At 38.7% G+C, this 26678-nt stretch overlaps 1 protein-coding gene across 3 annotated transcripts in view; it reads right to left on the bottom strand.

Moving 5' to 3' along the window:
* Positions 1-1020: 1020 nt before the first annotated feature.
* The window catches only part of LOC133610497 (immunoglobulin superfamily DCC subclass member 3), a 40818-nt gene continuing 15160 nt past the window's right edge, over positions 1021-26678 (bottom strand). Inside the window, exons 7-14 of one of the 3 annotated variants that reach the window (XM_061966813.2) lie at positions 16365-16530; positions 14280-14530; positions 14042-14206; positions 13564-13752; positions 11496-11609; positions 8711-8837; positions 8525-8618; positions 1021-8378 (exon numbers count right to left, since the gene is read on the bottom strand). In XM_061966813.2, the coding sequence (XP_061822797.1) occupies positions 8301-8378; positions 8525-8618; positions 8711-8837; positions 11496-11609; positions 13564-13752; positions 14042-14206; positions 14280-14530; positions 16365-16530 (1184 nt within the window). In that variant the 3' untranslated portion in view covers positions 1021-8300. Of the gene's footprint in view, positions 8382-8524; positions 8619-8710; positions 8838-11495; positions 11610-13563; positions 13753-14041; positions 14207-14279; positions 14531-16364; positions 16531-26678 lie in introns of all 3 variants that reach the window. The other 2 variants (XM_061966814.2, XM_061966812.1) reach the window with 2 other exon arrangements.

Below are 26678 nucleotides of genomic sequence, written 5' to 3'. Positions count from 1 at the left end.
GTGTACCCCACACACACACACACACACACACACACACACACACACACACACACACACACACACACACACACACACACACACACACACACACACACACACACACACACACACACACACACACACACACACACACACACACACACACACACACAGCATGCCTAGACAGGAGGAGGACAGAGTGTAGGTACACAGAACATCAGAGGGTCAAATGTGCGAGAAAATGAGAGCAAACAGTGTTGACAAACAATGTTGCAACCTTGTGTGGGAACCGCAGGTGCAGAAACACAAAAGAAGAATCCCCGTGGGATTCAGAAACTGGCAGAGAAATTTTCCGTGCAACGTTCATATTGTTGTTACTCAGCCAGCGTTTGTGGGTCTGATGGACCCGTTGCATTTTGTGGCTTTTAATACCTCACAATCAAACACTTTTATGTTAAAATACTGAACAGATGTGTGTTGGGATAAGGTAAACATCTGTTCAGTATTGTAACATAAAAGTGTTTGATTGTGAGGCATTAAAAGCCACAAAATACAACGGGTCCATCAAACCCACAAACGCTGGCTGAGTAACAACAATATGAACATTACACAAGGGTTAAGGGGGAATTTAGCAGGTTTATGGATTTATATCATGGAACCAGAAAAGTGCACATAACTTTGTTGGCTCTGTTGCCAGATGATGAGTGTATTAAACATGAGACATGGTACAAAGCAAAAATTTTGAATTTTGATGGTTTTATTGACAAGGTTGACAGCCAAAAATTAGTATTTCTTCTACAATTTGGAGGGTGCTCTCTAAAGCCCGTATATATGTCAATAAAAGTACCATAGGTAAGTTCAGCAACGCTTTCGTAGCAACTACTATAAATCGTGATAGTCAAAAGTCCGAAATATGATTAAACCTATTAAAATTTTTTTATAATTTGACAGCATTGAAATAGATGCAAACGTGCTTAAAGGTCAGAAAATGACACAGAAGTTCATGAAAAATGCTTTTATTTGGTTTTTAGGCATGTTGGTGTGTGAGAAATAGAACGTTTCCAGCGATTTGCAGACAAAACAGAGACCAAGCTTAGCAGATTTTTTTAGGTATGACTTGTGGAATAGTGATTTAGAAAAAAGTTATACATAGATATGTACTGTGTGTGTATATATATATATATATATATATATATATATATATAGTGTCTTTGAATTGGGTCCTAACAAACATACAGCTTTAGATATATAAATAACATGAATTTTTCAAGCAGCATGAATTGGTGAGATGTGAAACTTTGTGTTGGTTTAAAAATGAATGAAGCTTGTCTGCTCTGTTGCTCACCACTGTGACTTTTAACAAGTTAAAGCTTGTATCGAACAAAGAAGCACTTCTAGAACCATTAAAGCATTGTTTCTCCTCGGCTTTCTAATCACTAACAATTCTACTCGAAGCAAAAATATCACAGCCTTCAAATGTACACTCTGCACAACTTCAAAAAGAAATCATGGTAAAAAGTATCAAATCTAATCATCAACAGGAACAATTCAACATTTCTTTTGGCAACTTTTCCTGCAGATACAAGAGGCGCATCAAAAACGACACGCCACGAAAACATCCCGCATGTCACTTTTTTGGTTTTGCGCGTGTTGAACTGCTGTCTAAGTGTTGGGATGTGTGAAAGGCAATCAAGGTTTGACACGGAATCGACTTTGAACACTCAGAAAAGCAAGAAGGTCAACTTGGAGGGAAAACAGCAGCTTGAAAAAAACTCACATTGAAGAAAGTCTGTCTGAAAATAACCTACAGTAGGGAAGGGACTCATATGGCTCCATTCCTGGGTGGATCTCGTGTGAGAGGAAAAGGCGGGTTAATCATTTTGCAATGCGGTCTGCTGAAAATGATGAAAAGCACCACTCTACATCGCAACTGGCGCTGTGGTCCAGGTTGGAATTGCCGCAAAACACATTTGAAGTTGTTCAACAGTGCCATCTGGCAACTAAAGCGGATAGTGCACGGCCTAAATTTGTTACGTTTTATGTTTCAGGTAAACCGCGGCGAATGGGGTTCATTATGATACTATAATTGTCATGTCAGACAATATTCACAGTGGTCAGGTGAGCCTTTTGAAGCAGATTGCAGATGACAGTTAATGGATAAATAATAATGATAATAATATTAAAATAACAGAATAATGAATGTTGCCATGACCGACCTCACTTCACCGACTTTAGCATGAATTAAAACTTTGACGAGCCCGAAAAAAAGTCACGTTGCGTTAACATTACCAGTCATAGTACCAGTCAGTATTGTGGTACCTCGGTTTTCATATGCCCCGCTTTTTGTAAGATTCTGATTTTGATAAGTCTATGACAAACTTTTTCATACATCGTCTCGGTTACGGTACACACAATCTTTGCGCGTAACAAACTTGTCTGTTTAGCCGCGTATCATTCTGCTGTATCAGTCTTTTTCTACTTTTTTTTTTTTAATTGAGTATGACAGCAAAATAATCCACCATGGGGCCAAAGAAAATTGCGAGTTCCAGCACTTTGATGAAGAAGTTGAGAAATACTGTTGAATTCAAGAAAGTTGTAGCAAAATACAAAAAGTAGCGCTCCCCTTCTACCGCTCATCGCCGTCTTTGCCGACAAGAGTTTTAAATGAAGGTATTAAATGTTCATTTATACCAGGGTGTTTTCATTGCAGGCCACATGAGGGCCGTTTGCAGCAGTAAATATATATGAATATAAAGTTATTACTGTATAATAACACAAAAGCCTATGTATTTCATTATTTTAACGGATTGATAACTTGTTTTTAAACCATACAAGCCAATATTTAGGTACCGTATTTCTCGGACTATAAGTTGCAGTTTTTTTCATAGTTTGGCCGGGCTCCAGTGCGACTTATAAATGTTTTTTTCCTTCTTTATTATGCATTTTCGGCAGGTGCGACTTATACTCCGGTGCGACTTATACTCCGAAAAATACGGTATTTATTTTTCCCAACAAAAATAATGTTTGGAATATATTGTTGCATGTCCAGATAATACAGTTTAGAAGTTGATATTAAAAGATCAACTATATTCATTATGCTTTATTGATGCACATTATTGCCAGACTCGATACAACGATGTCGGGGGCCATATCATATTTCTTTCATAATTTCTAGGTATTTTAAAATGTTTTCAGCAGGACAATACTATAATCTCTAAAATGTGTTTTGTGTTAATATTTTTGTGTGTCTGTTACAAATTAAATATATTTAAATTATTTACATTTAAAAAATGCTTGTTTTATTGGCCTCCGAATTACTAACACAAAATGAGGTACCACTGTACTTTTATTGATGTATTTTGTTTTGTTAATCAACAAATGAAACGCTGTATAAAAGCACAGTCGTACTCCAGGATGACTTTATTGGTTCGGTCAAGCAGCTAGTGCCTCAAAAAAACTTATATTGCATAACAGCGTTCCCCTTTGAAATCAATTACCTTAATTTAACCTGTGCTGAAAAAAAGCTACATTTTAACATGTGACATGTCTTTTATAAATAAAAAACATTATTTCATACCATAAATATTTTATGAAAAACAATACGATAGACTGTACTACAAACAAGTACAGTAGTTTTATGAAGGAATGTTATGTTAATGTACAGCTTCTACTTCTACCTTCCAGCAGCTTCTCCATATTTTCATGGATAAACAATCGCTGTTTTATAAAATAAATTCAGTATGGTGCAGGGTACACTCCAACTGCTTCAACAAGTTAGCTAGCTACACACTTTCTTTAATTCAATGAATATCAATCCGCTTCTTCTTCTCAGCACTGTCCTTCACACTCACTTTCTTTGTTCTCATTGTTGGAAAAACATTTCGAAACGCTGTAGATGCATCAGTCTATCGGTCGGACGTGTAGCCAGCACGTATCAGAGCAATTCGTAAGCTATGTCGTCGTATATTTGCGGTAGCGCTGTATGCGGAGTCCTGCAGCATTAAAAAAAAAAAAAAAACTGTAGAAGAATGAAAATAAACGCTCTTGAGAGGATTCAGAATCAGAGATAAATAAATGGACTTACTTATAAGACTTTTTGGAGGGCGTTCCATTTTCGGGTAAGTAGGGATAGATAGTGTGAGTTTTGGAAAGAAACAGTTATTGTTCCAAAAATAATAACGCATCAAAATCAGTGTTATGAATTATTGACCTATTAAAGGCTGTAATTACTTCATCTAAAGCAGGGGTCCCCAAACTTTTTGACTCGGGGGCCGCATTGGGTAAAAAAAATTTGGCCGGGGGCTGGGCTGTGTATATATATATATATATGTATATATATATATGTGTATATATACATACATGTATACATTGTCTTTATATTCCAGCGAGTTAATCCGTTTTGTCATTTAACATCAATTAACATTAATGTTCATCAACATTTAACATTGTCACGTTATCGATGGGAAAATTAATTTTTAGACAATATGATTTGCCTGAGCGGCTAGGAGACACAGAGTAACAAGCGATAAAAAATTGATTAGAAAGGAAAGATAAATAATAATAATAATAATTTAAAAAAAATAGAATAAAAAAAAAAAATTAGCTTGGGACATCCGTGGGCCGGATTTTGGATGCTGGGGGGCCGGATCCGGCCTGCGGGCCATAGTTTGGGGACCCCTGATCTAAAGTATTCCACTTTACACCTAATTTTTGCGAATTATGTATTTTTTGTGCTTTTTTTCCATTATAAAAATGGTGTTTATTTTATTTATTTATTTTTACATAAAGAGCATAAAACATTAAAAAAACATTACAAATATATTAAAACTTAAATCTATGAATAGGTCTAAAGCTGTTGAAGAATTTAAAGTGTTGATAGTTTAAAAAAAAAAAATCACTTATAACACTTTTTTGAGAGCATTGGTTTTTCGTCAGTTAGGGGGTTTAACATAGTTTTTAATTAAGCTGACTCAAGGGTTTAATTAAACCTCTTCCTTGTTTTTAATGAATACTTAGGCTGACTATGCTACTGTATTTTAATGCTAGTCATTATGGTGCTTAGAGAGCCAAGTGTTTTCTGAGGTGGTACGTTAGAGAACCACGGACTTAGAGTATTTTTAAACCTGCATGATAAAATGTACCTGCACGTAGTTAAACTGCATAATAAAGACGCACACACACTTCCTGTCAATGTGAGTTTGCTCAAGTTTCTCTGCTGTTATTCACACTTAAAATCTGACATGCACACACACACACACACACACACACACGTGCACGCGCATGTGTTTTGGTCAGTGAGGACGTGTAAAGGATATATTCTTCAAAACGTAGAACTATTTGGTTACATATTTCTTCAACATATCAAAATATTTGCCAAGAAACGTCCACTACTTGGACACAAAAGAAGTATTTCTTAAAGCAGGGGGTGTCCAGGGTGTTTCCAGCTAGGGACGGCCACATTTTCTATATTAAAGATGCTCAAAACAATCCAGTATACGATAGGTTAAATGCAGTATTTGCCACATTCCAACAAATCAGTGCCATTTGCATGCCCAATAAATAGTATGTATATTGTAAAACACCTAATTTACTAAGAAAATGTGTCTTTGAACACTGGAAAAGCAGCATTTGTTGTCCTAAAAATAGATTTTGAATTGTTTAAATCCTTCAGAAATGTTCCTATTGCAACTATACTTTTATTCAATTTTTCCTTAAGAAATGTAAAAATTGACACTTTGGTGATGAGTCTGGAATTTCACTCAGTTCTGTAGCATGGTCTACAACAATGATTCTCAAACCATGGTCTATCTATCCATCTAGTGGTACGCCAAAGAATACCTAATTAAATATTCAAACACAGTGTCACTGTTCAAACTGGAGCACTGTTGTAGTGGCTAAAATATTACATTAACTTGTTAAATAAAAACGGTGCCTTGTTTTTAATGACTACTTAGACCTACTATGCTACTGTATTTTATTGTTGGTCATTATGGTGGTACTTGGAGAGATACGTTTAAGAACCACTGGGCTACAGGAAGTCGCATGATTCACATTTTCTGTAGGCAATTTGAAGAACAAAAGCGAGCTCAGTCCTGTTACCTAAATCATTTTTTAATGTTATTAGTTTTTAAATAAATAGGGACGGCGTGGCAAAGTTGGTAGAGTGGCTGTGCCAGCAATCAGAGGGTTGCTGGTTACTGGGGTTCAATCCCCACCTTCTACCATCCTAGTCACGTCCGTTGTGTCCTTGCTCCTGATGGCTGCTGGTTAGCGCCCTGCATGGCAGCTCCCGCCATCAGTGTGTGAATGTGTGTGTGAATGGGTGAATGTGGAAATACTGTCAAAGCGCTTTGAGTACCTTGAAGGTAGAAAAGCGCTATACAAGTATAACCCATTTATCATATATAATACGGTAGTTTGTTGAGTTGCTGCCATGTGTTTAGTGTCAACATCCTACTAGCATAAATGTAATGTGGTTACAGTTCACGTATTTGCTACTTATCTTAAAAACACACAATTGTTACTTTAGTACTGTTACCTAAAATATTTTTCATTATTTTGTCAAGTCACTGTAATGTGCTTTGTGTCAACATTCTATTAGCAAAAATGTAATGTGGCTATAATTCATGCATTTGCTAATGATTCCAAAAACTCACTACTGTTTCTCTCAGTAGTGATTCTGATATTATTTCTTGATGATATTTTAAAATATATTATTTTTTGAGTCACTGCAATGTGCTTATGTCAACAAGTTATTAGTATAAATAGTATGTGGCTATATGTCATCTATGTACTACCTAAGCTAAAAAGCAACAACAAAAACTCACTTCTGTTACGTTCCATCATGTTACCTAAATTATTTTTAATGTCATTTTTACATACATTATACTGGTGAGTCACTGTAATGTGCTTGGTGTCAACGTGCTGTTAAAATAAATGACATGTGGCTATATTTCATGTTTTTTCTACTGTATATATATATTTGTACCTTTTTGTATCTAAAACTCACTCCTGTTACTTCCAATCATGTTACTGAAATGAGTCATCTTCACTTTGGAACCTTGTATAAAATGAAAAAAAATATTACCTGTGATGGACCAATATGCATTTTGAGTAGTTCAATATGTGAATAATCAAAATTGAAGTTGGAAGAAGGACACAGATGTAAGTTTAGTTTAAGCAAAGTGCACTGATTGGCTGGAATGTGTCCCATACTAAACACATGTGCTGTGTTTTGCTGACAGAGCAAATGAGTGTAATGTATTTCATGAATACAAACAAAAATAAATCCAACAAAGGACACCCCTGCTTCCTGTATGGACATAAACGTTTGACATTTTCATTTGGTCACTCTTAAAGTTTGTAAAAACAAAGTTGAAAATGAATATCAAACAAATACTATAAAAAATTCTGAGCTAGCTTTTTTTTTGGCTTGAGTTCAGTTAAAGCAATCTTGGCGACGCCTTTCAACCAGGAAGTAGTCTCTCAACAGGAGGAAACCAAGGAAAACCATGAAAAGGATCTTTGGGTGTCATTTAGCTTGGTTTTCCTTCTCTGTGCGTTCGGGCGTCTTACCTTACGACTTCTTCAGATGCCAATCCGGCGCCATCGAGGCTTCCGGGTGACACGATTTGGTGTGTGGAGAGTGAAAGTGTGGTTTTGATGACTCATTTGGTCGCAAAAGTTCAGTAGATGGACGAGATCAGGCGCGATCTCTCCATGCAGGTCCACCCGGTGAGCTCTCTCTGGCAGCTGGCACGGCACGGCGGCACTGGTCAAAGAAGCGAAGGAGGAAAGGGGTTTCCAATATGGCGGAGGCTCTCCGTCAATGTGAGGTAGCGTTCTTTGGAGCAGCTTTGAGACGACGGCGTACATGGAAGGAGCGTCACGACTCATCACGAAGGCCACTTTGTTCTTCCCCTCACTATTGAGGAGGAAGCCAAGGCAAGGTGAAGAGCTCCCACTCGTCTAATATTTGGCTTAAAGGCGTGTCAGCGCGGCAGCAGGCGAGATCTGAGGCGTATATAAAACATTTTGGTTATTGATCAGACTCCCAGCAAGCGCGCTGACACGGCACATTTGTGGCGTAGACGCTCTTAAAGGCTTTTTCAACACGCTTATGCCCGTGGGCATGGGCGATAAAGGCAAACTTGCTTTGGTTCGAGGGCGGGGCACTAGTCCAGGGGGGTCATGTCAGGAATGAGGTGTGCAGTGGAACCAGTTTGAACCGGTCCACATCTAATTCAAAGAACCTGAGTCAAACGGATGGGTGTTGGTGGGGAAGGTGGAGGGATGTGGGGGCGGGGGGTCATTGACCAGTGCTAGCCGCTGCCCGTGCCAGGAAGACTCGACGGGTGTTCCTCAATGACCACCTGGCATTGCGCCGGACTCACAGCCACCTGCTGACAGGAAGTAAAGCACAGCAGAAAGGGGAAGAAAATAAATGATCTCATCCTGCTAGAAAATCGAGTGTCAAGAATATGAAGCATCATAGAGTATTACACCAACGATATATTGCCCACAAACACTTGTTTTCTTCAACTACCTGAGGGACTGTGACCTCTTTATGGACGCCATTGTGTCCTGTGTTGTCCCTCGGTACTGACCAGCTGTCCTGAGTCCCTTTGTTGCAAAACAAACTGGGGAAAAAAAGATGTGCAGTACACAGATACTTTATTGCAAACACTCTATCACGACAAATACACAACGACGCTGAATGATTGGCGCTTACCTGCGACGATACCCGAACATGAGGAAGATGACACAGAAGATGATGCAGGCCGTGCCAATATGGATGCCAATGACAACGCTGCCCAGCGACGCTTCTCCTTCCCTGCACTCACACAGCGTCTTGTCCCCTGGAACGACATTTGACAGTAAATATTCATATAAATATTATAAATATGTCCTTCCCTGCACTTACACATAAATATAAATCCACTCATCCCATTTTAAATATTTTTTTATGATCGCTTATACATTTGCCTCTGAACATTTTTTCAAAATACGGCTAAATCTGCACTGATGCAGGAAAATAAACAGTATCCTACTGGGACTCTAGACCAGTGGTTCTCCAAATGGGGGTACGCATACCCCTGGGGGTACTTGAAGGTATGCCAAGGGGTACGTGTGACTTTTTAAAAATATTCTAAAAATAGCAACAATTCAAAAATCCTTTATAAATATAAATATAAACCTATGTTTTTTTCCAAATAGTTCAAGAAAGACCACTACAAATGAGCAGTATTTTGCACTGTTATCATCATCAGCCGTTGTCAGTCCACTGCTGGACGAAAGCCTCAGCATGTTTCTGCCATAGTGAACGATCTCTAGCTGCTCCCTGCCACTGCACTGTTCCCCAATATTTGTCTATTTCATCTCGCCATCTCACTCTCTGTCTTCCTCTATTTCTGCTCCCATCCATGGGTCTCCATGATGTCATTAGGGAAGTCCATCTATTATCTGTTCTCCTACTGATATGTCCAGCCCACTTCCACTTACTTAATTTGATAGTTCTCATAATGTCTTGGACTTGCGTTTGTTTTCTCACCCATCCATTTGTTTTTCTGTCTTTATATGTGATTCCGAGCATATTTCTTTCCATGTTGTGTTGTGCTGCTGCTATTTTCTTTTCCATTTTATTTGACAATGCCCAGGTTTCAGCTCCATATGTTATGGTTGGTAACACGCATTGATTAAAGACCTTTCTTTTTAGGCTTAACGGTATTTCTCCTCTCATGATGTTGCTCAGTTTTCCATATTGACACCAGCCCAATCTGATTCTCCTCCCTATCTCCTGTTCTTGACTCTTTTCTTTCAGGCTAAATCTCTGCCCCAGATAACTTCATCAATTTCATTTCCATTAACAGTCACAGGTCCATGAGGTACCATGGAATTTGCCATAACTTTTGTTTTCTTCATATTCATTTTCAATCCACAACATTTGCTGGCATTTGCAAGGTCTTTAAGCATATCTTCCACTTCACTGATTTGCTCTCCCAAGACAACAATGTCATCTGCAAACCTCAGATGATTAAATTTGTCTCCGTTGATATAAACTCCTTTATCCTCCCACTCCAGAGAGCGAAATATGCCTTCCAAACAAGCTGTAAACAGTTTAGGCGAAATTGTTTGTTTGCACAGTTACACAATTTAATAAATCAGAAACTGATGACACAATGCTGTATTTTACTTCTTTATCTCTTTTTTTTCAACCAAAAATGCTTTGCTCTGATTAGGGGGTACTTGAATTAAAACAATTTTCACAGGGGGTACATCACTGAAAAAAGGTTGAGAACCACTGCTCTAGACCATCGCCTGAGACCTGAAAGTGCCTCGAGGTCATGTGATGGCAACCCAGCGATAAAACAACAAATTGAAAAATAAAATCAGTTACTTTGCTGAGTAACTAATTACTCTAACAATGAGGTAACTGAGTTACTAACTCAATTCATTTTTGAGAGAATTACTTTGTTACTGTAACTAATTACTTTTTTTTTAGGTAAAATGACCAACACTGATTATAGTAAATATTATAAATATGTCCTTCCTTGCATTTAACAGTCTTCTCGTCTGTAACATTTCCTAGTAAATATTTATGAAATATTTCGATAAATATGTACTTCCCTTCACTTATACAGCATCTTCTCTCCTGAGTGTTATTATAATTAAATTAATTCCTGCATTCACAGTGTCTTCTCTCATGTAACATTTTACATTAAATATTAAATTAAATATGAATATCATAACTTTGTCACACAGAGCCTTCTCTTCTAAACATTTTACACTAAATATTACATTGATCATTGTAAATATGTCCTTCCCTGCACTCACACAGCATCTTCTCTCCTGTGACAAAATGTTTGCACTAAATATATTAAATATTATAAATATGTATTTCCCTACTCACACACAGCGTCTTCTCACCTGTAACAACATTTTACAATAAATATTTTACAATACTAAACTTCCCTCTCGGTGTAAAGCTTTGGGGGTAGGATGGTGGCTTACGAATATTGACCAACACCAACCAAGCCAACTGTAATGCAATCGCTCATCCACGTTTAAATTTCTTTAACTTTTTTTCAAAATGAAAACAAAGAGGCAATAAAACATGATGCCGCTTCCTTTTGGTGGAAAACAGCTGGTTGTCGATCCAAAGCATGAGCAGCCCTTTAGTTGAAAAGGAAGATGGGGAGATGTAAACCAACAGTGCCATCAAGTGGCCAATTGTTGAAAAGACAATTTATAAATAAAATTTGAGGCGGTAAAAACATGTTTTTTGTAATGGTACACATTATTTGTAGTTAGTAAATCGTAAGTGCCATTTAATTATTTTCTTAGAAAATTAACGATCAATTTATTATAAGTAGGGCTGTAAAACCAATAAAATGCTCAATCAAATCACATAATTGCTGTGGATTAATTCTGATGAATCATGATTAAATATCATGTATTTTTTTGTCTATAATAATTGTGTTTCATTTTTGCTTGTGATGTGTGATGCAGCCACTCACCGGTATTTTGGGCACTGGTGATTTTATCTGCCAGTGACACCAGTCTCTTGGAGCAGTCACTCTCCCCGTTTCCATTGTAGGCCACCAGTTTGACTTCATACACTGCACCCGCTTCTGGAAGACACACAAAACAACACACGTACACTTGATGCAACATGTATAAAACTACATACGTGCATATGATGCAACACGTGCAAAACTACACAGGTACACAGGGCACAGCATGTACAAAACTCCACACACACATAAGTTGCTCCTGAGTATAAGTCGTATCCGGCCAAACTATGAAAAAAACTGCGACTTATAGTCCGAAAAATACGGTAGTATACCTTGTTTTCTACATGTAAAACTATAAGCATTCTCTATTAAATGTGTTTTGTCTTCATATTAATGAGTGTATCATTATTTCTTATATGAAAACCGAGGCACCACTGTATATGTTGGGGCGTCCTAATACAACTTTTTAATTTCTGATACAATTCGGATATTGCAGCCTCGAGTATTGGCCAGTGTCGATATTGATCCGATACGATATCAGCAGCAATCATACATATTTCTAGTATTTTGTAGTGTACAATGTTAAAAAAGGTTTGGTCAAGTGAAATTAGAGAGTGAACCATGAAAAATACTAATGTATTTGTTATCAACTTTTTGCATGGACTTATGCTGTCTTTAAGTAAAAGTGAAGCGGGAATTGGGTTTTTGGCTACAGCTAGTGGCCACAATAATTAAATCAAGTTAAACTTGTGACAGAGTAAGTTGAATGATAAGGACATGTTTTGTACTTGGTACTTTTTAATAGACTTTGTATCTGTTAATAATATGCAAGTATTATTATTTAAGACTTGTTCATACTGTATAGACAAATGTGGTGTTTTAGACTGTAATATGATTTCAATTAAGGACACTTATTACTACGTATGTTTAGCTTGTGTCCTAGTGTGGGCTTGGCTGTGTTGTAACTGCTAGTTCCTAGTACCATATAGCCTACCCTGTTTACCTTTTATAAATTACTTCACTGAAATACAAGAAAAGGCCAACCATGTGTGCTTATTGGGGGACACTTGGCTTACAGCTGCACAACTTGTTAAATTTTGGCAGCTATGATTAAATTAGGATGATTGCCAGTCATTAACATTTAAAAAGCAGGCTCAGCTGCATATCAACTTAAGTACTTTCACATATATTACATATTTATTTAAAAAAATGTATAACGTTTCTCGTTAGTGGTCGCCGCAGAGAGTTAATGGCATGATAGGTTTTAGTTTAGTTCCACCATGAACAGGCAGCAGAACACAACCAGAACCCTTATACAACCAGGAATTATTTGGAGTAATTCGTTATTAAAGACATTTTAGTGTTATGATGTATGTACATTGTTTATTTATATTTCTCAGATTATAGGGAAATTATAGTTGCATACAGTAATCAAAACTACTGTAAATATAAGTCATTAAAATATTGGGTCATGGAGGGGATACAGTAGATGCAGTAACTAATGAGTACGGTATAAAAAGAATGCTGTGTATATTTGTAATACAGTCGTCCCTCGTTTATCGCTGTTAATTACTTTCAGACATGATAGAATTTCCGCAAACTAGGAATCCTAAATCAAATATTTCCATAGCAAGAGCATAAAAAACTTGTTTATGTTTTTCCACATTCTGGGAGCCCTATTGACATGAAATAACACCCTTTAGTCAACTCTAAACTCTTTAATCCAATATAGTAATGCTGACTGAGGCTGAGCCACGATGCTGAACAGCATGCTCTGATTGGTTTAGTCTAGTGTCGTGGCCATTACAGCTGTAGTATTGATGTATCTAGTTTATTTAGCCATTTTTAAGCTTGTTATGCTTAATTTAAGAAGATACAATTGTAAAGTATGCTTTAAAAAATTCAAACTATACAGTAATATATTGATATCTACATAAATATATGTTAAAAAAATTAAATCCACGACAGGGTGAAACTGCAATATTTGAAGCTGGATGTAGAGAGCTACAACTGCACTGTGTTTTGTACTACATTTAAGTGTACACAGAAGAATCATTTAGGATAAACTCACCCAGGTTAGCGATGGTGTGGGCGTTGACGTGGCAGGGCAGCTGGATTGGCCCCTGGAAGTCGCCATTGGGGACCCTGCGGTAAGACAGCCTGAAGCCCTCAGCCTTTCCCGCCTTGCTGGGCAGCTCCCAAAGCACCTGCACAGCGCTGGAGTTCACCACCTTGGTGAAAAAGGTGGGCGTGGTAGGAACTGGGTGGGGAAGACACAGAAGGCAAGAAAAATACTGTAGCAGCTGAGATGCTAGTAGCAATAAAAGAGGAGTACTTAAAATAAAGAAGAACATTCCTTTAACATGTGTATATGTTTAATTCTAAATATAAACAAAGAATGTGTGTGTGGTACTATGTTATGCGTTATAATAAATGTTTCCTTTTTTTTTTTTTTTTTAACTTGACTAGTTTATTTTTCTGGTGAATGCAATCAATATAACACAAGTAAAAATGCATTTAGATTTGAACTGTGACCAAATGTTCTTTACCGCCCCCTAGTGTTGTGGCCACCACAGTGCGGGACTGCTGGCTGGCTCCGAGGGGCGAGTAGGCTTTCAAGTAGAGGGAGTAGGTTGTGGCTGGCTCCAGGTTGTTTACATCGTGCTGGAAGGCACCTTTGCTGATGGCTTCCTGCAGCTCCAGAGTGTCAGGCTCTACAGAAGCACCGAACATTACATTTTCAGTGAAATATTATTCAAGTGTGATGTATCTTGTGTTGCCGCTCACCTCCTATCTTGCGGATGTGTAGCACATAGCCGATAATCCCGTCAGTGACTTCTGCAGGGGGTTGGCTCCATGAGATCTGCAGAGCACTGGCGGACAGCACGCCGGCGATGAGTCCCTCGGGGGTGGCAGGGAGGTCTTTGGCCTGCGCCACAGCCAGTCGGGCGCTGGCCTGGTTTGTGCCGGCACTGTTCTCGGCAATGCACTGGTAGATGGCCTCATCCTCGGAGCTGATACGAGTCAGAGCCAGAGTACTGCGTGGATCAAACACACACCTGATTAGGTTACACACATAACATAACACTCTAAAACCATGCAGACACCGGAGCTCAGTGGCTGCCATTTTTTGTTTTGTGGCACCCTCCACCATGAGAAGCACTGTGTAGATAGTGATACAGTGTAGGGATGGGTATTGTTAACATTCTAACTGATACTAGTACCTAATCGGTACTTTTAAAACAATGCCGGGACCTAAATATTGCCCAAACCGGTAGTTTAAAATTGGTAAACATGCACATTTTTGTTAAAAAAAACAATTACCGTATTTTTCGGACTATAAGTCGCAGTTTTTTTCATAGTTTGGCCGAGGGTGCGACTTATACTCAGGAGCGACTTGTGTGTGAAATTATTAACACATTACCGAAAATATCAAATAATATTATTTAGCTCATTCACGTAAGAGACTAGACGTATAAGATTTCATGGGATTTAGCGATTAGGAGTGACAGATTGTTTGGTAAACGTATAGCATGTTCTATATGTTATAGTTATTTGAATGACTCTTACCATAATATGTTACGTTAACATACCAGGCACGTTCTCAGTTGGTTATTTATGCGTCATATAACGTACACTTATTCAGCCTGTTGTTCACTATTCTTTATTTATTTTAAATTGCCTTTCAAATGTCTATTCTTGGTGTTGGGTTTTATCAAATAAATTTCCCCAAAAAATTAGACTTATACTCCAGTGCGACTTATATATGTTTTTTTCCTTCTTTATTATGCATTTTCGGCCGGTGCGACTTATACTCCGAAAAATACGGTATGCTTTTTCATATTTATGGAATTTTGTGACATTTAAGTTGAACAGACTCGTAATTTAAATTCTTCAGTTATATAAATTAAATGACAACATAGTAATGTATTCAACAACAAAAAAAATTGCATCATCATTGCAGCAATTCAGAACAGAAGATGTGCAATAAAACGACTTACTTGCCTGTGTTATAACGTTTGATACTCATAATTCCAAGGGTTTGTGAATGCACCTTGCTCTCAGTAACCATCTTTGGTGCCTAATTAGGAAGTGTTTTTGTGGCTACTAGCTAGCAGTGTTACGAGTTACGTGTTCGGGTGTTAAGTGTTACGTTTAAAAAGACTCTGTGTGCGTCTGTCGAGACGCCACATTACTTACAAGACATTACTTGTATAATATCCCCTCCAAGTACTCAGTCTGCATTCATTTAGGACCGAAATGAATCACCGATTATCCGACAGTGCTGTCAAATTTTCCTAGCTTGTTTTCCACAAATTCATCAAAGAAATATAGTAAGATCATTTAATTGTAATATTTTACACCTTATTAAAGCATTACAACTGTTAAATGTATTGAAAATTTGCTTTAATGACAAAACATTACCAGTTAGCTTACCTGACAAGCCTTCATTTAGGGGAGGATATATCCTGGGCTAGTTACGTGACAACCACTCCAAGATGATTAATATTCACCACTAAGTGGCTTAATGAGTGAAAGTAAAGCACTACGCTGTATTAACACTTAAAAAGTGTTGCTAACACGTCTCACCGTGGCTTCTTTAATCTAAAACAATATGTTAGTGTTACACATGATCCCGCATTAGTGCAGTTTGTACTAAACCTTCTCCTTAAAGGTCTTAATAACTGTGAGAAATAAATGCAATATAACCGCAACAATGACACATTGCCACACAGGAAGTGTAATGCATCGTAGTCAGTTTTGTGTTAAAGCAGCACAGTGCTGCCATCATGTGGTAATGGGAAGAGTGCAACAATTCAAAAGGCGTGTCCTGCGTAGTAAATAATATAAACATGTCATTATGTTTTCTACCTGTTGTTATTGGTCAACTTGATGTTGTGTCCAGGCATTAAAACCTTGCCATTTTTCAGCCAGATGAGGTGAGGCTCTGGGACTCCTTGTGCCACGCAAGTGAACACAGCACTGCCCCCTGCTGGCTTGGAGACAGACTGCGGCCACTGCAGGAACTCAGGAGGGGCTAAGGATGCACAAGCACAGAAAATGAGTTTTTCCATTTTTCTTTCCAAATTGCTTTTAATGTGTGAAATGAAACGCATTTTACTTTAAAACCACTTAAAAGGTCAGGTCAAGAATGCACAGTTATTAAAATATACACCATATAAGGCAGTCCCTCAAGTCTGGACACGGACAAAAATGCAAGTTAAACAATTATGAAAAAAAAGGTTTATAACATAACATAAACCTTTTATGTTATGTTATATGTATGTTGAAATTAAGTTATTAATTGTAATATATTTGTATTTATAATCTAATATAATGTATCATCCTGAATTTCCCCAAGGGGATTAATAAAGTATCTATCTATCTGTTTTTATTTTTGGTTTTTTTAATATTTATTTGTATTGAGCATATTTATCAAAATATGTACATTAGTTTTAAATACTAAATCTTTTTTTATATTTCAGAATATTGTAGAAAACTACATGGTTACACCAAAGTCTGGACACTTGCAAAAATGGATATTATGATATTTTGGATATTATGTTTAATCATTCAAACTATATTATAATATATATATATATATATATATATATTTTAATCATAATAGAAATAAAGAGTACAATATAGAATAAATCTATTTTGTATTACAATGTAATATATATATATATATATATATATATATATATATATATATATATATATATATATATATATATATATATATATATATCCATCCATCCATCCATCTTCTTCCGCTTATCTGAGGTCGGGTCGCGGGGGCAGCAGCTTAAGCAGGGAAGCCCAGACTTCCCTCTCCCCAGCCACTTCGTCCAGCTCCTCCCGGGGGATCCCGAGGCGTTCCCAGGCCAGCCGGGAGAGATAGTCTTCCCAGCGTGTCCTGGGTCTTCCCCGTGGCCTCCTACCGGTCGGACGTGCCCGAAACACCTTCCTAGGGAGGCGTTCGGGTGGCATCCTGACCAGATGCCCGAACCACCTCATCTGGCTCCTCTCGATGTGGAGGAGCAGCGGCTTTACTTTGAGCTCCCCCCGAATGACAGAGCTTCTCACCCTATCTCTAAGGGAGAGCCCCGCCACTCGGCGGAGGAAACTCATTTCGGCCGCTTGTACCCGTGATCTTGTCCTTTCGGTCATGACCCAAAGCTCATGACCATAGGTGAGGATGGGAACGTAGATCGACCGGTAAATCGAGAGTTTTGCCTTCCGGCTCAGCTCCTTCTTCACCACAACGGATCGATACAGCGTCCGCATTACTGAAGACGCCGCACCGATCCGCCTGTCGATCTCACGATCCACTCTTCCCCCACTCGTGAACAAGACTCCGAGGTACTTGAACTCCTCCACTTGGGGCAAGATCTCCTCCCCAACCCGGAGATGGCACTCCCCCCTTTTCCGGGAGAGAACCATGGACTCGGACTTGGAGGTGCTGATTCCCATCCCAGTCGCTTCACACTCGGCTGCGAACCGATCCAGTGAGAGCTGAAGATCTTGGCCGGAGGAAGCCATCAGGACCACATCATCTGCAAATAGCAGTGACCTAATCCTGCAGCCACCAAACCAGATCCCCTCAACGCCCTGACTGCGCCTAGAAATTCTGTCCATAAAGGTTATGAACAGAATCGGTGACAAAGGGCAGCCTTGGCGGAGTCCAACCCTCATTGGAAACGTGTCCGACTTACTGCCGGCAATGCGGACCAAGCTCTGACACTGATTATACAGGGAGCGAACTGCCACAATAAGACAGTCCGTTACCCCATACTCTCTGAGCACTCCCCACAGGACTTCCCGGGGTACACGGTCGAATGCCTTCTCCAAGTCCACAAAGAACATGTAGACTGGTTGGGCAAACTCCCATGCACCCTCAAGGACCCTGCCGAGAGTATAGAGCTGGTCCACAGTTCTATATATATATATATATATATATATATATATATATATATATATATATATATATATATACATATATATTTATATATAAATAAATGTGTATATACACACACATATATACATACGTATTGATGGGTCAAATGCAGAGAATAATGTCGCCACACCTAATGTGTGTGTGACAATCATTAGTACTTTAACTTTAATATATATAGTACATATACTTGACTATTATTGTTAATTTAAATAATTACTATACAATAACTTTTTTGTATGATGTATGTATGTGTATGTTATTATTATTATTATGTGTCAACTTGCACCAGCAACATGTCATTTCCAGGATGTCCCTAAAGTCTGGATACCTTGGCAAAAATACATAGTGTACAATTTTTTTTTTTTTTAAACAACTTTTACATATTAATAAATAGTAAAAGTAATTTTTTTCTTATTTTTATTCAATTGATTAAATTAAATATGTATTTAATTTATGTTAAAGATAATTGTCTTTATATTTTATATTTTTATAACAATGTAATTGTCATTATTCCATGACACATAACGATTGTGTGTGTGTGTGTGTGTGTGTGTGTGTGTGTGTGTGTGTGTGTGTGAGTGTGTGTGTTGGCGTGCGTTTGTGTGTGCATGCGTGTGTGTGTGTGTGTGTGTGTGTGTGTGTGTGTGTGTGTGTGTGTGTGTGTGTGCATGTGTTTGTGTGCGCATGCGTGTGTGTGTGTGTGGGTGTGAGTGCATGTGGTTATTGTGTGAAGAGCTGTCCACCCATTCATCTTTCCAAATGTTCCAACCTCATGCTGGAAATGGTCAGGCGTGCTCAGCTGACTTATCGTCAATGTATTGATCGGTGATTGTGTTGACCTTGGGTTTTAGTATACAGTTTACTACCTACTCTTTTGTGTGTCCATCCATCCATCTATCATCTATCCATGTATGTATGTCTATGTGTAGGTGCAGGCACTGGTAGGGAATGTGTAGTAGTTTCGTAAATAAGAGTAATAAAAGGAATAAGAAAGTATACATATTGTTAGTGAATGTGTTGTCGTATTTAAAGTTGTATTAATAGAAATTATAGTAATGCTAGTAGTAGTACTATTAATAATAGTAACATTGTTAGTGAATGTGTCTGTGACAGCGTTGTTGTATGTATAATAGTAGAAATATTATTAATACTTATCGTAGTAGTAGTAATAATAGTAACATTGTTAGTGAATGGGTGTGTGACAGACAGGTAATGTTGTTGTATGGTATTAATAATATTGATAGTAGTAGTAGTATTATTAATATAGTAACATTGTTAGTGAATGTGTGTGAAAGTTGTTGATATGATTGAGGACAAGTGAAGTGTTTGAATTTGCATAAAAAAAGATCTGCATATATTTTATGACGGGACAATACCAAAGGGTGGGGGTGGGGCGCGGGGGGTTCTTTCTTTTTTTCCCTAACACTATTTTATAAATTGGCCATCTTTTGTGTCTCCCTCTACATTGTGACCCCCGGGGTCACCCTCAACCCCCTTTGTGGGATCCTATCCATCTTCTCGCCCTCCATAATTAACGATGACATCACACCTCCTTCCCTCAGCTCCGCCCTTTTCACACATTTACGTCCCCCCAACCTCCTGTCAGGGTTAGGGTGACAGGTCAGAGGTCATTGGTCACACCCCTTCCGTTTCTCTCCAGATCCATGCACCCCCGTATCGACGTATTGACCATCTCGCCAGCTTTTGTCTTCCTGCCTTTGTCATCCTGACCATGGCCGTGGACGGAGACACACACACACACACACACACACACACACACACACACACACACACACACACATACACACACACACACACACACACACTCTCTACCTTACAGTTGTGAAACTTAATATGAGAAAATGACTGAACTTGACTTGTGATAAACATGTTTGCAGAAAACTCAACATCTGCTCAAAAACCGTAATAATTGCTAGCATCAAGGCTAACAACTGCGAACAACCTAAGCTATGACTTTCCCTTTACACTTTTCAAACGATAACAATTGATTGGTTTTAAAGCCATTGCGTTTAAAGCCAAGAAGACAAACACTGAGCTGCTTATTATTGACAGTTTGACATGAAAAACACTTAAGTCCTTACTCCAGAGAAGACTATGTAGGTGAAACATTTTTGCCAAAAGTTTGCCTACGTTTTCCTAAACAGTATTGATTATCGTACCGCCAACCATTGCATCTCACAATGACGGTCTACTTGAAACGGATATCAAGTATCTTCAATGCGATTAAACTCTTCCTAACTTCTTAACTCAATTTACAGACTCAGTTAACAGATGTCCAAAGCTCTTTGTTCTCTCTAAAGCAATAAGGGGGAAGCCAGATCAATACATTCATGAATATGTTCTCTATTCTACACCAGAGGCCCTGCCAATCATTGTGAGAGTGTGACGGGGGTGTACGGTATCGATTGGTGCGGTCACAACATGAAGCCGAATTATACCAAAATAGACTCATGTCATAAACCTGACACGGGATACAAAAAAACAATCATTCATTCTAAGTCTGGACACATTCGGAATAAAATGCACTATACTCAAATGTGTATTGGTCCATCTCAAACTGCCTTATTTCCTTTTTGTACAAGGTTCCTAGGTAGGTAGGTAGGTCTTTATTGTCATTGCACTTTGTTTTCAGCGCAAACCCGTTCAAGATTAGACAAACAAACAGTGTACAGAGTTACAGAACAGGAACGCTGAAGCCGAAGATGACTCATTTCAGTAACAGCACTTAAAGGAACAGGAGTGAGTTTTTAGCATTGTTCTATCTATATTTCTGTTAAAATGTAACAAGCAATTATTCTTCTGTTGTTGAATACTTTACATTAGTTTTGGGTGATACTACAAATCTGGGTATCTATACATACTGATTTTAGAAATGTTCAAGATCATTCAATGATTACATTTTTAAACACAATTATAATCAGACAAAAACACAGGATGGCGGTGTAACAATATTAATTAAATATTTAAATGATATCTTAATATTGGGTCTTATTTTAATACTTAGTTGTTTTGCCCTTAAAGCCCTCCTGTGTCCAGTGACTTGTTTAGTGAGTTTATAAACAATAATAAAAACAACAAAAGGATTTTTGATAAGAAAACATATTGATTTAACCACTGTAGTATCAACCACATAATAACATTGCACTTGGTATTGCTACTGTTGATATTTGTATCAATCCACCCACCTTTGTTTACATTAGTTAGTTAGTTGGTTACTTAGTTAGCTTATGCTCCTAAGATGTGTAGTGTAGCAGGTTTAGCTATTCCTCGTCCTCAAGTGATGATGATACTTGTGGAAAACATAGTTTATTTGCCGCCATGGAGGCTAAGATTGCTGACTTAGAAGTTGTTTTGCACTATAGAGCAGTGGTTCTTAACCTGGGTTCGATCGAACCCAAGGGGTTCGGTGAGTCGGCCTCAGAGGTTCGGCGGAGCCTCTGTCGCGGAGGTTAAGACACACCCAACTCATCGTGAAAATAAAAACTTCTCCCTATCGGCATATTATGGATACCCCCGAACAATGTTCCCTCTAATTCCCATCTGATTTGCAGGTGTCTAATTTGTTGTGAGTTCATGAACTGTGTTGGTTTTGTTCTTTGAACAAGGTGATGCTCATGCACAGTTCATTTTGTGCACCAGTAAAAAAACATAACTTTGTCTTGAATTTGAAAAAAAAAACAATTGTATTTTTCACTAAAGAAATGTTCGGTGAATGTGCATATGAAACTAGTGGGGTTCGGTACCTCCAACAAGGTTAAGAACCACTGCTATAGAAGAACATTAGCCACTAGCAAGAATGCAATATTCGCTTGCCGCTGTCAAATTTTCAGGACACAGCTAGAATGTGTCATCAACATGCATTTTCATATAACAACAGTATCAAAAGCTGGTCAGTGAAATTATTATCATTTATATCGTATATATCGTCTGTATCATGCAACCCTAATACAAATTATAATACAACATTTTCAAAACATGTTACAGGTTACAAAAGCTCTTTTTGGCTACTGACGTAAGGAATACACATGCAGTGAGTAAGCGCGGAGATGGCCTAAAAAATTCTTATTAAAAATTGATTCTTGAACATTGTCAGTCGGTTCAGAATGAATTGTAACAAATAAGAACCATGATTCAGGTGTTAATCATGCTAGCTTAGCTGCCAAAAGGGACAAGCGGGAGCCTATGTCAGCTGCATTCGGGCGGTAGGCGGGGTATGTAAATATGTAAAAAAAAATTATAATAATTAAAATAAAGTATAATATTTCTGAAGGATATTATGGTCAAGTCTAATTTCAAGAGGAGGGGACGGGCAACAAAGGCAATATTTACAGTGTTTATGAAATTAATCTTTATAATATTTTCTGCAAATCATTGTATTTTATTGTTTACTTATAATTAATAAATTATTTTTTATTAACAATTTGATCTTAAATATTTTTTTCAATTGTTTGAAAAAATTATAATCTTATTTAGTTTTCATTTAATTAGTTTTTGTATCATGTATTGTATGTATATTAAATGTATATATTATCAATATAATGTAATAATAATAATGTAATATTACACAATATAATGCAATATACTGTAATCTTTTTCAGTTTTAAAATAAAATAAAAATCAGCGTGTTTTCGTGCATGATAGAGAGTAACCTTTATGCCTTAGTAGGGATAATCATCTTTGAATAGGTATCATTGCTTATTTTTCATACTTTCTGTTACATGCTACCTGTGTCGTGTCGCTAATGAGCTGACCTCAGGACAGCCAATAAAAACGAAGCTAATGACACTGAGAAGTATGAGTAGGCTGAGGCAATCTGCAGTGTGATGGATGAGGACATGTGACGATGGTCCACCCCCAACATCCAGACTCAAACACACCATCATAGGAGCTTTTTGTTTTGATGGACATTGAAAGAATAATGCTTATTTCTCAGCACTTTTTTAACATTGACCCATCAAAATGTTTACATATGTGAAGTTGGCACAGGAAAATATAGTTGTGTGTGTTTGTTTTGGCTACACCAGCTGCATCCACCCCTGCAAAGGAGTCAAGGGCAAAGGCGAACAGCAGCGCTTTGCTATTGATCCTCTTCTTCCCTTTCCCTTCTGCAAATGAACATGATCAAGTAAAACACACACACACACACACACACACACACACACACACACACACACACACAAGACACAAGTAGAGTATATCTCACTGCATGATAGTTGTACTTTTAGTATTTACTAGCACTTATTGAACAGCCAGATCATTAAATTGAATATGTAACCAGCCTGCCTGGCCAGATTGGTAGTTGAACTCTTGCCGTCTCGCGGGCCAAATTGAAGACGCCAGTGGGCTGCAATTGGACCGCGGGCCGTAGTTTGGACATCAATGTTTTAGCATGAACTATAAACAAAAAGTCCACTGTATGTATTTTCACGTCTTGGTGGGGCAAATATGCCATTGTCACACCTACAGCATAGGTCAGGATAGAACTGTATGCCCAGCTTTTTCACTACGAGCAAAGGTGCTACTAAATGAAAAAAAATGGTGGCACAGAAAAATTTTAGAAGCACAGAAAAAAATTTGAGCAATAGGAAATGTCCTAAAAACACAATGTACAATGTACAGTGTAACACACATGTGCACTCATACATATAAACATTAGTGTTATCATGAGGCCTAATGAAACCCTCACAGTTTTTTATAGTCAAGTCATACTACGTCATGTTGTACACACAGTGGTGTGCCGTCAGGGCCAGCAAGGCCTTCTCTGCTGGCCTAACATAACCAGAAATCATGATCATAATTAAAGACATGCACCCAGGGGATAGGTTGATTGGCAACACTAAATTGGCCCTAGTGTGTGAATGTGAGTGTGAATGTTGTCTATCTATCTGTGTTAGCCCTGTGATGAGGTGGCGACTTGTCCAGGGTGTACCCCGCATACCGCCCGCATGCAGTTTAGATAGGCTCCAGCGACCCACCCCGACCCCAAAAGGCACAAGCGGTAGAAAATGGATGGATGGATAAGTATTCATATTCTTTTCATGTCATACATATTATGCTCGTTCCAGTTGTTTTTAGTTTTAGTTTGTATCCAATCAGAATGCAGCTAGCTTATGTTGCCATGCTGTACGAAATCTGCTAGAGGCCTTCAGAATCAACAATGCGGGCATCCGTGCACTGTAAGAGAACGGGGACATAGAATTGATAGACAATTGCGATAGCCAATCAGATCACAAGTTGTTGTCAGTAAAGCCTTCTAGCTGGCCTCATGTTGAACGTGACATATACGCGTCCTGTGATTGGATACTCATTGGGACCGTTAGCGGATGAATTTGAGAACACAGAGTTAAGAGCCAGTTGCGATAGCCAAACAGATCACAAGTCGTTGACAGTGGCCTATCCGAGTAGCCTGATGTTAACGAGACTGTGATTGGATTCTCACTTGTCACTCCAAAGTGAGTATCCAATCACAAGTTTCAAGTTCCGGGATAGCAGAGAAGAAAAACTAAACGTTGATTAGGTGGCAGATATATATTTGCAAGGCCATTTTCAGAAGGATATTTAAAGAGAAACTACATCTTGTGAGATGATGTCGGCCAGAAAAATAACCCCTTTTGTACACTGTTGATGTAATCCAATGCCCAGTAGGGCGTAAATGTGTTCCTGTATAGTATTTCTCCAGCAATGGTCATGTGGTGACATCAATTATGGTATTTTGAGAAGTAATCTTTGAAGTCGGACATCACTGAAGGCCTTGGTGGGAGACGGATGGCGCACCACTGCGTACACACATGTACTGAGCTACACCTGATATCAGTCACATAACAAGGCTGACATCACATTACATGTAATTACATTACTGATTAAACATATACACATACGAGAATGACCAGGGATGGTGATAGGTTTTCAATGTAGTTAGCCCCAGAACCCACCGGTGGTGATTTGAGTCAGTCTTGGAAAATTCAGTGGGACCCCACAAAAAGAGGCTGTGTGCAACCTTTACGCGCATGCCTAGAGGTCGCTAACTTTCCAAAGTATTTTAAGCATTATATCCCCACCACTTACTGCTTTCAGCATGTAAAGACGTAACTACGCCCGTAGGTAACATGTGCACGCGCTTTTGCTATGTGTGTTGCTCGCTAATGATAGCCATTTGGATGGCTAACATTAGCTATCATTGAATGTATATTCTATCATAACAACATCACCGCAAATTGTTAGTTGCTTCTCTTAAACTGATATCCGCGGTGACTGTCTAACTGTTTTTGTAGCAGCTAAGCCAGCATGACGCGACAGAGGCAATGCTGTGTACACGTGATCATGTCTGCGCTGAGCAGATGCGCAGAGGGTTGACATCACATCGATATGGTCTAATAATAATAATAATGGATTAGATTTTATATCGGGCAGCACGGTGGTAGAGGGGTTAGTGCGTCTGCCTCATAATACGAAGGTCCTGAGTAGTCCTGGGTTCAATCCCGGGCTCGGGATCTTTCTGTGTGGAGTTTGCATGTTCTCCCCGTGACTGCGTGGGTCCCCTCCGGGTACTTCGGCTTCCTCCCACCTCCAACGACATGCACCTGGGGATAGGTTGATTGGCAACACTAAATTGGCCCTATTGTGTGAATGTGAGTGTGAATGTTGTCTGTCTATCTGTGTTGGCCCTGCGATGAGGTGGCGACTTGTCCAGGGTGTACACCGCCTTCCGCCCGATTGTAGCTGAGATAGGCTCCAGCGCCCCCCGCGACCCTGAAGGGAATAAGCGGTAGCAAATGGATGGATGGATGGATAGATTTTATATAGCGCTTTTCTATTATTAGATACTCAAAGCGCTCACAGAGAAGTGGGAACCCATCATTCATTCACACCTGGTGGTGGTAAGCTACATTTGTAGCCACAGCTGCCCTGGGGTAGACTGACGGAAGCGAGGCTGCCAGATTGCGCCTACGGCCCCTCCGACCACCACCTATCATTCATTCATCATTCATTCACCAGTGTGAGCGGCACCGGCGGCAAGGGTGAAGTGTCCTGCCCAAGGACACAACGGCAGTGATTTGGATGTCAAGAGGCAGGGAGCGAACCTGCAACCCTCAGGTTTCTGGCATGGACGCTCTACCCACTACGACATAGCGCCCCAAACATTGTTGTCTGTTGACAACAATGTTTCTTTTCCCCAAATCTTACTCTATTTAATTTTTATGGAT

Source organism: Nerophis lumbriciformis, linkage group LG11 (genome assembly GCF_033978685.3).
Source record: "Nerophis lumbriciformis linkage group LG11, RoL_Nlum_v2.1, whole genome shotgun sequence".
NCBI lineage: Eukaryota > Metazoa > Chordata > Actinopteri > Syngnathiformes > Syngnathidae > Nerophis > Nerophis lumbriciformis.
Note: the sequence above shows the minus strand (reverse complement) of the source record. Positions and strands in the feature narration are given on the sequence as shown.